Genomic DNA, 15,626 nt, shown 5'->3' with positions numbered 1-15,626 from the left:
AAGCCCATTGTCCTCTGTAAAAGGTCAAATCCTGGTACAACAAAGGCCTTGGGTGGACCTGCTAGTTCAGAACTGCATCTGGCCTTAAAACAAATGTACCCTCCTTGCCCATTTGGGTAACTCCCATTTCAATTGATGGCTCTGGAGAGGGGAGGTGATAAGGCCTGTCTCACAACCACCCTTTGGTTCAAGGGTTATCATTCCTGTCTTACAAATGAGGACACTGAGGCAGGCAAAAGGAGATGGAATCCATCAGAGATTAGATCTCTAGAGTGAGGGGACTGGGGCTGGGGACCATCTTGGAAGTAGAATTTGATGTGCAGGCAGTTTATCCAGTAGTAACCACAAAAGGTTTCCCTCTCTCTCCCTTTTCCTTCAAGTTTGATGGATTTATCTCAGTAAAAATAACAGCTATCATTTGCAGGTTGGCAAACCCATTACAACTACTATTTCTTACAGGGTCTTTCCCCCCTGCCCTTCTCCTTCCTCCCTCCTCCTGCCTTACTGGACAAACCATTCTTAGAGAGCAAGTGAAGGAACATGTCTCAGAATGTATCTTATCCCCTTGCCATATGCCCATTGGGCAACTGGGTCCCAAGGGGCAAGTCTGTTTTCATTTAAACTTGATTAGTTGCTCCCCAATTCGCTGCTTTGAATTAGATTTCGTTCCTAGAATGTAAGACCACATTCTCAGTTAATGCGAACAAGGTCACCTGGGGGGAGGGGGTCAGGAATCACATATATTACTTCTGCTGCTTGTACCTGTCGGCTTCCCAAGGGAATGGAATAAAAACTTTTCTCTTCATATTTTGAGAGATTTATTGGTTTTGTTTTTGTTTTGTAGTTGGGTTTTTTTGCAAGGCGATGGGGTGAAGTGGCTTGCCCAAGGCCACACAGCTAGGTCATTATTAAGTGTCTGAGGCCAGATTTGAACTCAGGTACTCCTGACTCCAGGGCCAGTGCTGTATCCACTGCACCACCTAGCCACCCCCTCCAAAATTTATTGGGTAAAGTACCTACCACACAGTGGGGGGGAGTCTCTGGGATCACGTGACCATTGGGGGGGGGTCCCTTGCTCTCTCAGAATTTGGCAAAAAGGCGTCCTGCCCAAGTTTGGCAGCTTGCCATTGTCTGAGGGCCTTGGTCCCCTTCCAGGCAAGTGACCTGAAGCAGAGAAACTCACTGAGCAAAGTAAATTCATGGCTAAAACTCCGACCAGTTGGTGAGGAGAGTGGTCAGCAACTTCTGTGCATGGGGACCCAAAAGGTAAGCTTAGATCTTGGAATCTGAAGGCACTAGATTCCTGGAGGGTCAGGACCATTTGGGTGACTGAAGGTTGGGGGGTGACCCTGCCATATTGGGCATAAGAGACTTGGATCTAAAGACACTTGATCCTGAGATCCACCAATATTTAGAATCAGTCCAAGCCCCCCCCCCCAGGGAAAATAAGATAGAAAACCAAAAACATAAGGGGAAAAGATAAGAAAATGATAAAATACTGCTGTTGTTTTGTGGATTCATCTTAATTAAGCCTGTGCTAATAATTAATATCTCTATAGTAGAATAATTGGATTTGAACTTTATAAAGTTACTTAAGAATGCGTTCAATTTTAAGTATTGGTTGGCTACTTCAAAATCTTAATGATACAAGAGGGTGTGTGTGTGTGTGTGTGTGTGTGTGTGTCTGTGTCTATGTGTGTGCGCATGTGTAATTCAGATCTGAAATAGTTAAATGTTACCCCTTTTAGTTTGAGTTTTGAATAATTGCTTAAAAAGGGCCTGATTTTAAGTAATTAATGAAATTGGGATCTGAGCCTTAAACTATTTGAAAGTTTGTAAGTGGCAAAGTTTGTGAAGTGATTTCAGTTGTCAGCTAAGTTTTTGTTAACCTAATATTGATTGAAGGCTGAATTCAACTTAGGTTAATTGAGACTAAGTTTTAGTAAATGTAGACATCTTGCCCTCAAGAGGCTTTGAAAAGAGGGTGGGAAGGGCTTTGATAGAAAAAGGTCACACTACCTTGTATTTGGAAAAAAAATTCTGAGGGCTAAATGAGAGTAGTTTAGTCCCCTTTTGAAAGTTTTGTAACAAGTCTTGAGAATTTGTGTGTGTTATTAAGAAGGAAAATATAATTGTGGAATCATATGTTTGGATCATATATATTTACTGATTTCTTTTTGGGAAAGAAATATTGTACTAAATTTTGTAATCTGATTTGTTTTGATGTTAAATTGATATTACATTGTCAACAATCTCATAAGGCCTTTTGTTGATAAAGGAAGAAAGTTTGTAATAAGTTTATCACATATTTATGGAAGAGAATATATATATGTGTGTATATTTAATTAAAAGTAAAATCTACTTAACATCTGTTTTTTCTTTGGAAAATAAAATATATTCACATTGCCTAGCATTTATAGCATAAATAATAATTGCTTTGAGGTTTTTAAAAGAGGGATATTAGTGTTGTTACATTCTGACAAAATTTGTACAGAATGAGAGGAATTAAATAACCTAGATGTGTTAAATTAGTTTGGGATTATGAGAAAGAAAGTGAAAGAAAGAAAAAAATTAGTTTGGGATGATAAACTATCTTAACACTATTGTAACTATTGCAAGAAGTTAAGTGGGTTGAGATTTTAAACATTATTGTAACACCTTTGGGTTATAGAAAAGTGGTATTATGTTACTAAGAAGAGAAATACCTATGTTATCAGGTATATTTACTGATTTATTTTGGAAAAAAGCTCTAGGTAGGAGTTTCATTAATTGGGTCTCTATTAAGACTCTAATCGGAATTTAGTGAATTGTATTCATTGGTAGTTCTAACTAGGTAAAACAACTATTTTAGATCATGGGACTGGCCTAAGACATTTGACTGCTCACATGACCTCTGCCTGGACACTGGTATCTAATACTTATATCTATAAAGGAATTTTCATTTAATGTCCTGGCTCTTTATAGTTACTAAGCAAAACAGGAAAAAAAAAGTTTTAGGTGAATTGGATTTAATAGCCAGGTAGGTTAGGGCTATGGTTTTGATACCTGCTATCAGCTACATGTTAAGATAGGAATTAAGTTTCCTTGATTTTTTATTTAGAGGGGATAATTAGGTAAGAAGCAGAATGGGAAATTCTCAGGAAAATTACAGTTTCGAGGTCTGATTTAGGAAAAGGAACGAGTCAGATAAATCTATCAGGAAAAGGAAAATTGGGGGGAGTTTGCTCATGTAGTAAAACACTAATGAAAGTTTGTGTTAAGCAAAGTATGTCCATCAATATGGTAATAAGGCAAAATGTAAATTATATTGTCCTGTGATGAAAACATGTGCTTTGATCTGAGTAAAATGTTAAGCAGTTTCTTAAGGTCACAACTAGTCACCTGAGCTGGAGAGGACTTTTTTGGAACAGATTCAGAAGATGCAGAAGGACATCAGATGTCTCCAGGGGAGAACAGAAGAGACACTAACCAGTTCTGTTTCTCACCTATATATACATTGTATAGTCAGGGGATCTGTATCTGTAACCTCCCTTTGATTCTGTAAGTGTGACATCCCTACTTATGCCCTTCTTATGAAAAGGAGGGGGTGAGGCTGGGTGAAGATGTTCTCCATTGAGAGAAAAGGAGGGAGATTATTGGGTGGCATGATGATTCTCCACATGAATCTGTATATCCTAGCTAGGGTCTGTATGTCCTAGCTAGGGATAGAGTTCTATCTCTGATTCAGCTGGACTGTACAACTTAAAAAGACTCATGTGAGATTGTAATGATGGTACCTGGATCCCTGGGAGACTTGTTAAGGGAAACTAATGTAAAAGGAAAGGAAAGGAAAGGAAAGTGTGGAAATGGCCATTTGCAAGAAAAATAATTTAAGGAACATCACTAGATATATTAGCTATTCTTGAGGTTGGTCCAATGGCACAAAATCAGGAATTTATTTTGATCAATTTTGCACAAGGAAGACTTATCTAAAGACATTGGTATAAAAACTTGCCAGTGGAAGGAGGTACAGCAGCTTTGGAAGTGTACCTATTGTCATGATGATTATAGAGTCAATTTGGAAGGTCTCTTGGAAGTAAGGATGAAACAGTATGATCCATTTGTTGGAAATTGGGAAACGATTCCTGGAAGACCAACCAGCACTAAAGGGCCATTATTAGATCATGTGGATTAATGGCTAATATTCATCTTCCGGTGAAGTGGGCCAGTGACTGCTATATAGGATTGGTTAGACCTAAATTCTTCTTCCTACCAGGGAGGGAAACATTTGGCTATACAGTTATATGAAGACCTAAGGAGAGAGAGATGATGTCTAGCTACATCTATCACTCAGACAGGAGATGCTAACGGATGGGGGAATGAGTGGCCACCCAAGAGAATTAGCGGGGTGTATGGACCAACAGCTTGGGCCCAAGATGGGAGCTGGGGATGCAGGACCTCTATTTCTGTGTTGAACTAACCAAACCACTTGGGCACTAGATCTCCTGGCTGACCAAGCCTCAGACCAGACAAGCAGTCCTGCAACATAGATTAGTGTTAGACTACTTGTTAGCTGAAGAAAGAAGGAAATTGAATTTATCTACCTGCTGTATTAAGATCGATGACAATAGACAATTGGTAAAAGAAATCAAAGATATTAGGAAACTAGCACATGTTCCGGTGCAGACCTGGAACTCTTCTTTTGGAATTTCTGGAATTTTGGTCATAGTCTGGGGGAAGTTGATGGAAACAAATCCTCCAGTTTGCCTTAATAGCTGTCAGTGGAATTATCCTCCTACCAATGTTTGCCTTGTTTAATTCAGCTGATAAGTGGAGTAGCTCAGGACAGCCTTAATAAAATGGTAATAGTCACATCCAGTCAGAAAATATGCTAATCCTAAAAGGATGGGGATGGATGGATTCCTCTCAATCCCACAGAAGATCCTAAGGGTGATGATGAGATTCATTTAAACTTGTTTATTTGCTCCCAATTTGCCGCTTTGAATTCAATTTCATGCCTAGAATGTAAGACTATATTCTCAGCCAATGAGAACAAGGTCAGTGGGAGTGGGGTACGTTAGGAATCACATATATTGCTTCTGCTGCTTGTACCCATTGTCTCCCTCCACCATAGGCATGGTGGAGTTGATGCCATTTCCCATAGGAATGGAATAAAAGCTTTTCTCTCCATACCTTGAGAGATCTCCAAAATTTATTGGGTGGAGTACATGCCACTCAGAAGTAAATTGCCTAGGGTCACTTAGTTGGAATTTGAACTTGGATTTCACTCTAGCCACCACTATTCTCCCGTCAGTCACCCCAGGTTCTCCTCACCTCTCATTGGGATGATGGCAAAGGCCTCCCAATTGACTTCCCTGGGCAGTAAACCAAGGTCTGACTGAGTCATTGCCCCACTCAATAAATTCCAGTAGTTTTCCTACTGAACCCCAGAATTAGAGGGTCCCCCAAACCCTCTTGTACAGGAATCCCTTATACAGTGTGCCAGTCAAGGGCTTGAGAAACTCTAAATGAAAGATCAAGTCTCTACTTGGCTCTTCATATGACTCCATCTGATCTTTCAGACTTGTAGCCTATAATTCTCCTTCACAATTTCTAAAATTAGGACAAACTGGTCTCCTTGTTGCTCTTCATCACTGACTTTGGAGTTAAGAGGGTCTGGGCTCATATGCCACCTCTGACAACTCCCTCTGTGACCTTGAGCAAGTCACCATATTTGTGACCAGAGTCCATGTAGACATCTCTCCTCCTGTAGCTTCAGCCACCATGCACAAGCTGCATAGCTTCTTCATCCATCCATCCATTCAATCCATTCTCTAGGCCTCAGATTTCCTTTTCCATTTCCTTCAGCTTCCCCTATTGAGCCACCTCTCTGGTTCTTCCTTCACAAAAGGGGATAGAACCCAATGTCCCTCTAGCTGATGATATGTGGTTCTGGAACTCCTCTCCCTAGAGAACACTCAAGACTCCTCCCAGTTCCTTCTGATCCTCAAGGGACCAAGGCCCAACCTCCTTTCTGGGAGCCAGCCTAAGATTGCATTGGATTTTTGTTTTTATACTGAGGTATTTTTCCCCTAGAACCCCCAGAGCCTTTTCACTGAAGTCTCTGATCGTGCCCCTGCCCCATTACAATCCTCTGTTGGCCCACTAAATTTCATCTCATTCCATCCAGCCCTTCCTTCTGGCCTGGAGGCCCTTCAATCCCAAGTGCCTTTCCTGGGTCTTCCTCCAAAATAGCCATAAAAAAGGCTGACTTTACTGGCACAGGACCCCATTTACCCTCTCCAGAGACCCCATCCTGGCTGGGATAAAAGTTCATCTGCCACCATTCTTCTGTCCAGTCATTCAACCAGCTTTGACTCAACCATCAGTCAATGTCTAACCTCATTCAGCTCCTCCTGCCCACCAGGATGTCATGAGGGACCACCAAAGGCCAGGCCCTTCCTCCCTCTCCCCAACAACCTAAATCTTGCTAAAGGTGAATCCAAAATGCCTGAGGCCTTCCTTACTTTCAGCATGGCCAGGGTGGCCATTTAGGGTCCATGCCCTCCCCTCTTCCTACGACCAGTGGCTGCCCATTGAAGGGCAGTGGGAAGTGAGGTGGGCAGTCTGGCAGTTCTGCCCTTCACTGCCATGATAAAAACAATAACAATAGTGATGGTAGAGAAGATTAAAAACGCTAATAACAGCCAGGGGAACCGCCAGAGGGTGGATTCAGATTTGAGAAAGGCAAGGTGACTGAGCAGATAAAGAGAGCTGCTCCAAGTTCAGATTCTGTCTCTGATGCTTTCTCCTTGTTACATGATCACAGTCAAGTCACTTCATCTCTGCCTGCCTTGGCTGCTTTACAAGTCAAACACAGTATCTGGCTCCCAGAACTGTTGTGAAGATCCAATGAAATTAATCTTAGATTCGACACAGTGAATCAAAAGTTGGGGACATTAGGAAAAGTTTCATGGCAAAACTACCTCAGTTGCATCTTCTTTAAAATTTTTTTAAAGCAATGGGGTTAAGTGACTTGCCCAAGGTCACACAGCCAGGCAATTATTAAGTGTCTGAGGCCAGATTTGAACCCAGGTACTCCTGACTCCAGGGCCACTATGTATCTGATTGCCCCCAATCAAAAGCTCTTAAAGCTTAAACACATCCCATGTATTTACACACCCAAATATGTATATAGGCTGAGTTTAAACCCACCCTGTATAGATACATGCAAAAATTCAATCACATGTACTGAGCATACTGTGCAGCATGACACAAAGTCAGCAAGACCTGAATTCAAATTCAGCTCAGACATTTCCTTGCTCTGTGAGTCTGAGCAGATCACTCTCAGGCTCATCTGATTTCTTATCTGTTGACAATTGTCCTCATCTGTAAAATGGGAACAATGATTGATGGCTCCTACCTCCCAGAGAGGTTGTAAGGAGAATGAGTTAATATTTATAAGCTGGGGGGGGGGGGCGGCTAAGTGGATAGAGCACCTGGAGTCAGGAGGACCTGAGTTCAAATCTGACCTCAGATACTTAATAATTGCCTAGCTGTGTGACCTTGGGAAAGTCACTTAACCATATTGCCTTAAATAAATTACAAAAAGTTCTTTGCAAATCTTAAAGCTGTGGGTAAATATGAACTATTGTCAGAAAGCTCTATAAATATGGACAGAGTAATTATTGATGGAGGAGGAGAGATAGTCCTCCGAGCCTGTCTAAATCAATCCCTTCTCAGGGTGGACCCCAGGCCACTGTTTAAGATCCTAAATTACAGAGGAGCTACAAGCTGTATTCAGTTTTCTCATCAGGAAGTTCTTAAGAACAGCCCCAAATTTGGGGATCATGGACAGTATCTAATCTTGGGTTCCCAAATTTGTGTTACAGTCTTCCCTTTTAGCAGGTCAGTGAAGCCTCTGTAGGGAGAGAACCCTTCCCAGAATAATGTTTTTATTTTTTAAAAAAGTTATCATTGGAAGGGAAGAAGATGGTAAAAATAAGTCATTTTCCCCCATTCAAATCCACAGGTCCCTGAAATCTCTTCTGGGACCCCAGGCTAAGACTCCCTGATCTGCCTCAATGGCCTCATTTAATATCCTTCCATTGCCTCCTTCTCCAAAGTTCCCACAGCCTTGAGTTGACCCTTGTCCAATTGCTACCCCTTAGAAGTCATCTAATCCAAACCCTCCTTTATACATGAGAAAACTGAGGTATAGAGAGGCTTAGGTTTACCCCAAGTCACACAGGAAGAGATTTAGATTTAGAAAGTTCTTGGGTCCAGCTGAGGTTACAGATGAGGAAACTGAGGTCGAGGGGGTCACATGGCTAGTGGATGTTTGGCAAGATTCAGATTCAGGTCTTCTTGCCTGAATGGAACTGTCCAGCACTCACCTAAGCCCCATTGTAGTTAGAGACCCAGAGATAGGGAGAGATTTAGCCCCTTATGTTTCCTTTACACTGTAGAGCCTTTATCTTAGCTGGGCCTTGGTCCAGGCCAGGGAAGAGGTGCTCAATGGACTTTTGTTGAATGAAGTGAATGTGCCTGAACCGTGGACAAAGGCTGCCCCAAAGGTAAGCCATGGGCAGGTCATACTCTTCAGCACACTTGTCTCTTGAGCTTGGTCGCAAAAGTACATCCACATTGAAACTCTGGCAAACTGAGCTCACACTGACGGTAACAGGGACAAGCCTTTGGGAGGATCCAAAGATTTATTTAGAGTGGAACTAAAGACCTGGGGCAGAGATGAAAAGAAATAGGAGAGGTCACGAGCCAGGAGCCAAACTAGGGCAGCAGAAGGCTGTGTTGTCATCTATAAGTCTAGACGCCAACACTTTTGGAATTGGAGACTCAGGAGTTCCCCAGAGCAAGGCAAACAAGACCCTCGAGAGGGTCTTGAGAACTACTTGTTGAGATGTGTCAACAATCTCATAAGGCCTTTTGTTGATAAAGGAAGAAAGTTTGTAATAAGTTTATCACATATTTATGGAAGGGAATATATATATGTGTGTATATTTAATTAAAAGTAAAATCTACTTACCATCAGTTAAGAGTGCCCTTTTGGATTTGAAGGACCTAGGTTCAAAGCCTGGATCAGCTATTTATTACTGGTATGCAATTCACATTCCCTAAGCTCCAAAGACCTGCTTGACTAATCGAGAAAATAAAGAGAGGCTTGGACGCCTGTCTAGCTTTAGATCTGGTATTGTGATCTGAGTTCGTACCCTAGCTCTACCATTTACTACCTGTGTGACTTTGGACAAATCACTTCCTCTCCCAGACTCAGTGTCCCCATCTGTAAAATGGCTGAACCAAATGGCCTCCAAGTTCCCTTCCAGTTCTAAATCTATGGAGCCTATGACTTGGGTTCAAATTCTAGTCTGTCTCTTCCATTATACTAATTAAAAAAAATTTTTTTTGCATCATCCTGATATGTTAAACAGAGGGGTGGGATAAGATGACATCCAAGGTCCCTTCCAGTATTAAATGATGCCATGGTCTGGGTTCAAATTTCAACTCTGCCTCTTACTGCCTTGGAGATCCTAGGTTAGTCATTTAATACCTCAGTGTTCTCATCTGTAAAATAAATTCATTAGACCAGATGGCCTCCTTAGATATCTGCTCATACACCAACTCAACTCTCCAACTAACGGCTGAAGGGAAATCAGGCAGGAAAGCCTATACTCTCCCACCACAGGGAGGCCCTGGTAGGAAGGTTGGAATCCAGGGAGTAGGGAGTAGAGAAGTGATCCTATTCACCGTCCCAGGCTGAGACCATGCAGGAGGAAAAAATACTGGATTTGGAATCAAGGAAGTAGGTTCAGATGCCAGTTCTGATATTTACTATGAATTACCTGAATAATTTGCTCCATCACTCACTGATTAACACCTTAAGTTCACTAGAATCCTCCAATGCTCATGGCCACAAAATGTTAGATCACTCTTTCCCTTTAATTTTGCAGATGAGAAAATTGAGGCACAGAGAGAAGGGACTTGCCCAAGGTCACACAGGCAGGAAGAACAGAACTGGAATTTGAACCCCTAGGTGCTTCAGTTGTGGGGTCATCTCAATCAACCCTCCTGGAGAAAGGTTTATTGGTATTCTTTGGGGGGGGCAGGGGGAAGGGAGGCAATGAGGTTAAGTAACTTTGTCCAGGGTCCCATTAGGTCCTCCTGACTACAGGACCAGTGCTCTATCCGGGGCCACCTGTGCCACCTAGTTAGCCTGAGAAAGTTTTATTGGGTTAAATGTGACTAAACACTCTGCAGAGTGACATGGGTCCTGGATGGAAGCTATCTCTTGGGACAATATGCCAACCTCCTGCCCCTTTAGCGGAGAGTCTAATGTTGGACATGGTAGATGCTATCTTGTATCTTGATCTGCTAAGAGAGACTGGCTCTGAGCAGAGGGTTTATCAGAATCTTGATCGACTTACAGTTTAATTCTCTTAATACTGTTTTAAAGTCAAAACAACAGGTGTCCATGGAGATGCAATGGGTTAGCCCATCTCCAATTCACTCATTCAACCCAACTGAATTCAGAATGAACTGGCAGGGCAATGGACTGGGCTGTCTTGAATGGGGGCTACCTGAGAACTGAAGGCCCATAATCTTCCCTCCCTTTTTAAAATCCTTTACCAACCCCATCGATCAAGATCTCTCTAATAAACCTTTATTTAATCCCTAGATAAACCACCAAATTCTGAAGCTTAAAGAGACCTTAAGCTTCAGGCTGCTACTATCTGTATAGCCTCTGGAAAGTCACTGACTGTCCTTCCTGCCAGCTTCACCTTCCCTTCTCAGGTACCCTCCCTCCTCTCTGTATCTAAGGCTACCACCTGACATATCCTGCTAACCTATCTTCCCTCCTCTCCATTGCCCCTTCTGATCTATGCTTCACGCTGTCACTATCCTCACGTACAGATTCTGGTCATGTCAATCCACTTCAAAAATCTGCTCTGGCTGCCTATTGCCTCTGAGTCAAATTCAAACCCCTTGACCTGGCATTCGAGGTCCTACACGTTGTCTTTAGTTGACCTTCCTAACTTCACTTTCTTCTTTCTCCTCCAAATTCCTCCTACTTTACACTTTGGTTTTGGCTGTCCCTAAACCTGGAATGCCCTCTCTGTTTTTCTTCCTAAACATCTTTAAAGTTCAAGTCGAATGCTGACCATTACAGGAAACCTTTCCTGCTTCCCATCCCGCTCCTTTTCCTCCTTCCCTTCTGGACCTTATAAAGCATCTTCTTCAGTTAACTTGTTAATATATATAATAGCACGCCTTATTTTATATGGCTCCTGGCTGGCTGTGACGGTTAGACCCAAAGTTCCATGAGAAGAGGGATGGGTTGGATCAAATCTAAGCTTTATTTCCTCCCCAGAATCTGGTCTTAAGAAATGTCTATTGAGCAAACCAACCAATGGTCCTACATACCAAACTCTTTACTGGGTGATAGGAATCCAGAAATCATCAGTGAAACAGCCCAGATCTCAAGGCCCAAGGCAACAAATCACTCAGAAGTTAATTTTGTGGCAGAGATCTTGGGGGAGGGGCGAAACCAGGAAAGTCTTCCTGCAGGAGGAGGTGTTTGAGTGGAGTTTGGAAGGAAACTAGGTATTCTAAAGGACAAGGGAGAAGAGGGATAGCACTCTAGGCATGAGGGACAGACAGCGAGAGGGTAAAAGCATGGAGGGGAGAAATGGAGATCATCAGGAAGTCCAGTTTGGCTGTCCTGAAGAGTTATGTAATAAAGTTGAAGGCAGAAACTTGAAAGGCAAACCGACAGAGTTTACCTTTGATCTTGGAGGTAATAGGGAGTCACTACAGTTTACTGAGCAGGAGACAGACACGGTTGAGTTTATGCTTAATGTGTATATCATGGCATCACTTCCTTGATGCCAAGATCTCGGAGATCTTGAAGGACAACCACTCTTGTGTTTTGTCTGAGTTAAAGAACACCAAACTGCCCAGCATTTTCCACCTGGACTTGTTATCCAGTTAGCTTTATTCTAGTGAATTAGTGTAATTGGCCCAGGTGGGAACTATAGGTCGAAAATTGATCTGGGGGGCTTGCCAAGTGCCAGCTTCTATTTTCACTAATAAGGCTCAGGGGGTCCTTGAGGCAGAAGTCAACTCAGAACTCACTGCTTTGCCTTCACAGAAAACCCTCTGCCCTGCACCTGTGCCTGCTTGCAGTCACCCAAGAGTGCCCAAGAGACTGATCCAAGAAACTAGGTGGGGCTCAGTTTAAGTTTGGAGAACAAACATTTCCCAAGCTCTGAAAAATGTGCCTGTCTGTTTGAATGCCCCAAAGCATGACAACTGGGGGCCTGGGGTCTCCAAGGTTGCACCAATGAAACCCAAGCCCAACAAGCTCCATGCCCAACCAAGCCCCACAGCCTACTTAAGGTGGCAGAGGTTCATTCAGTGCCAGGAGCTTGGCCAACAAGAGATAAGGAATTAGGGTGATGGTGTCCCCAGAAGCCATCCCACTACCTTTCCAGTCTGAATTCATCCCTTGCTCCCCTTGTTCCCTTCTCTGAACTGTTCTTGGGTCAGACATTGTATCACCAATTTGTTCCTCTGTTCAGGTTTGCCAGGCCTGAACTGTCCTCCCTTGGGGCTCATTTGGGAGCTGCTGGGTTTGGAGGGGAGCTTTGTATCCCCAGAAGGGACACCCACAAGGATGAAGTCAATCGAGTAGAGCTAGAAAGTCCACACATGGTTGGGCACTTTGAGCAATGGCTGGGGATCAAAGGAATGGCAAAAGTAGTCACTGCCCCCAGGGAGTGCCCAGTCTAATAAGGGAGGACAAAATGCAAACAGCTCTGTGCCCACAAGACAGAGAAGGGCTGATCTAAGAAGGAAGTCACAGAGATGAAGGAGGAGCAGAAGGGCTTCTACCAGAAGGTGGAAAGGAGCAGTGTGATCCAGGTGATCCAGATGTACTGCTGGAATTTGTCACCTCCTGGCTGCGTGACTTTGGGCAAGTCATAGCTTTCAATTTCCTCCTGAGTAATGAGGGGTCAGGATCTGCTTATCCCGAGGGCCCTTCCAACTTTAAATCCATGAGATTAGAGACCATCTAGTCCATATTCTATCCCCCTCACCCTATAGATGAGGAAACTGAGACCCAGAGAGATTAAGGGCCTACCACGTGCTAGAACAAAAAGCCCAAGTTCTGAGATCTGGTAAGGGAAAGAAGGCCCAGTCCCTACCGCTGTCTTGGTTAGCTGATTCTCCATTCGACCCATTCCCCCATCCACCCCCCTCAGCCCCCTCACCTAGTCCTAGGCCGGGGCAGGGAGAAATGAGAGCAGCCTAGAGAGGCCTGGCAGCCCTCCCCCAAGACCCACAAACATAAACATACGAAATGACCCAGGGAGAGCAGGGCAAAGAGTTTCCAAGAATGTCTGGCATCCACCAGCTGGGTCTCTAGAAGGTTTTTCCACACACCTTGCCCTCCATCCATTCTCCTACTGCCTCTGACCCTTCAGGTTTTCAAAACAAGAAACCAACAGGCAGCTTTCCCCTTGGCAAGGAAGGCTTCTCTGGCTGGGGGAGAGCTGTTCTTTCCTGCACCTCTCAAGGCAGAAACATAAGAGGGAAAGATGGGGGGAGAAAGAGTGAGGGCAAGGAAGGGAGAGAAATGGGGGAGGGAGAGGGAAAAGAGAAGAGGGAAACAGGGAGGGAGAGGGAAACAGGGAGGGAGAGGGAAACAGAGGGAGGGAGAGGGAAACAGAGGGAGGGGGAGGGAAACAGAGGGGGGAGAGGGAAACAGAGGGGGGAGAGGGAAACAGAGGGGGGAGAGGGAAATAGAGAGAGAGGGAGAGGGAAACAGAGGGGGGAGAGGGAAATAGAGAGAGAGGGAGAGGGAAACAGAGGGAGGGAGAGGGAAACAGAGGGAGGGGGAGGGAAACAGAGGGAGGGAGAGGGAAAAGAGAAGATGGAGAGGGGAAAGGAGAGAGGGAGGAAGAGAAAGAGAGAAAGGGGAAGGAGGGAGAAGAGGAGAGGAGGAGAAAGAAAGGGGGAGGGAAAGTTATTCTTAGCTAGGTCAGAGGAAGTCGAGGCAGCCCCTTCAGAAGTCAACCGAAAGACTGATTAAGGAATGGCCCAGATCACTGCACTGGTTTCCAGCAGCGGAGAAGCTTTGCCCGGCTCCCGGTGAGCCCCTCCAGCCTCTCTTACCGCCCCCACAGCCCCTCCCCAGGCTTCTGCGTCCCCCAGGGGCTGCCAAGGGCAGGGGCGGAATCCGGATAGCGGTGGGACTGGGAGGATGGGAGTCACCTCCCCCCCATCCCCAGCCCAGGGCCCCGCCCCTCCCGAGCCCCCACGGGGACCCCACAGAAGCCGCTCAGTCCGGGACAGGGCGCTGCCCCCACCCCCACCGCAGAGCAGGCGGCCGGCCAGGGGAGTGGGGCAGCTGGGGGGGGGGGGGGCTGGAAGGAGGAAGAGGGGAGAAGCAGCAGGTGGGGGGCAGCGTCGCAGCCCACAGAAGCCCCCCCCCCATGTCCCAGAGCTGGCGCGCGGGCCCGAGTGCGGGAGGCGCCCCGGGGGGGGGGGGGTCTGCGGGGGAGAGGCACGGGGGAGGGGAGGGGTGCTGCAGAGCTGCAGCTCCTGGGCTCGGGGGGCGGAGGGCACAGGGCAGGGGGCACGCAGAGGGCACCCACCGTCGGAAGAGGCTCTCCATGTCCTTGATCTGGCGGCGGCTGAACTCCGGGAACTCGGTGTGGGGCTTGAAGACCTTGACCGGCCGGGGCCGCGCCTTGCCCTCGTGGATGGACTGGCGCCGGCTGAGCTGAGCCTTCAGCTCCGAGCCCGCGTTGGCCGTCAGCTCCTTGGCCGGGGGCTCCCCGCTGGGGCCCGGGGGCTCCCCGCTGGGGGACGGGGGCTCCCCGCTGGGGGACGGGGGCTCCCCGCTGGGGGACGGGGGCTCCCCGCTGGGGGACGGGGGCTCCCCGCTGGGGCCCGGGGGCTCCCCGCTGGGGGACGGGGGCTCCCCGCTGGGGGACGGGGGCTCGCCGCTGGTGGCCGGGGGCTCCCCTCTGGGGCCGGGGGGCTCCCCGCTGGGGGACGGGGGCTCGCCGCTGGCGGCCGGGGGCTCCCCTCTGGGGCCGGGGGGCTCCCCGCTGGACCCCGGGGGCTCCCCCCTGGCGGCCGCGGGGGTCCCCGCGCTCCGGCTCCGGGCCGGGCCCCGCGCGGGCGGCTCCCAGGGGCGGCAGGGGCCGCCGTCGAAGCCGTTCTGCTGGCCGCCCCGGGCCGCCCCGGCCCCCGCCTCGGCCCCGGCCTCCTGCTCCAGCCTCAGCCGCCGCTGCAGCTTCAGGGCCAGCTCCCGGGTGGCCATGACCTCGGCCCCGCGGCGGCCCCGACGGACGCCGGCACGGAGCCCTGGCTGCGCGGGGCCCGGGCTGCGGCTCTCCACTCTGCTCCGGGCCGGCCTCGGAGCCCCGGGAAAAGGGAACGAGGGCGGCCGGGGCGGGCCGGGGGCGGGCCGGGGGCGGGCCCGAGAGGGGGGCGGCGGGCGGCTGGGAGGGGCCCCGGAGAGCTCCCGGCCCGGGGTTCGAATCCCGCCCCGGGCCGCCTGCTTGCTCCCCTCCTTTCTCGGGGCCTCTCCGGGGCTTCTCGGGACACCGAGGCGGCGGGGG

The 15,626-nt window shown here is 47.3% G+C and overlaps 1 protein-coding gene across 1 annotated transcript in view; it reads right to left on the bottom strand.

Annotated features, from left to right (window-relative positions):
* The window catches only part of LOC141489066 (EF-hand domain-containing protein D1-like), a 46,899-nt gene extending 31,512 nt beyond the window's left edge, over positions 1-15,387 (bottom strand). The window contains exons 1-2 of the mRNA XM_074189685.1: positions 15,155-15,387; positions 14,652-14,851 (exon numbers count right to left, since the gene is read on the bottom strand). Of these exons, the coding sequence (XP_074045786.1) occupies positions 14,652-14,851; positions 15,155-15,325 (371 nt within the window). The 5' untranslated portion in view covers positions 15,326-15,387. The remainder of the gene's footprint in view (positions 1-14,651; positions 14,852-15,154) is intronic.
* Positions 15,388-15,626: the final 239 nt, after the last annotated feature.

The sequence above is a fragment of the Macrotis lagotis genome, chromosome 5 (genome assembly GCF_037893015.1).
Source record: "Macrotis lagotis isolate mMagLag1 chromosome 5, bilby.v1.9.chrom.fasta, whole genome shotgun sequence".
NCBI classification, from domain to species: Eukaryota; Metazoa; Chordata; class Mammalia; order Peramelemorphia; family Peramelidae; genus Macrotis; species Macrotis lagotis.
The sequence above is the reverse complement of the archived record's forward strand: the minus strand, read 5'-3'. Positions and strand labels throughout refer to the sequence as shown.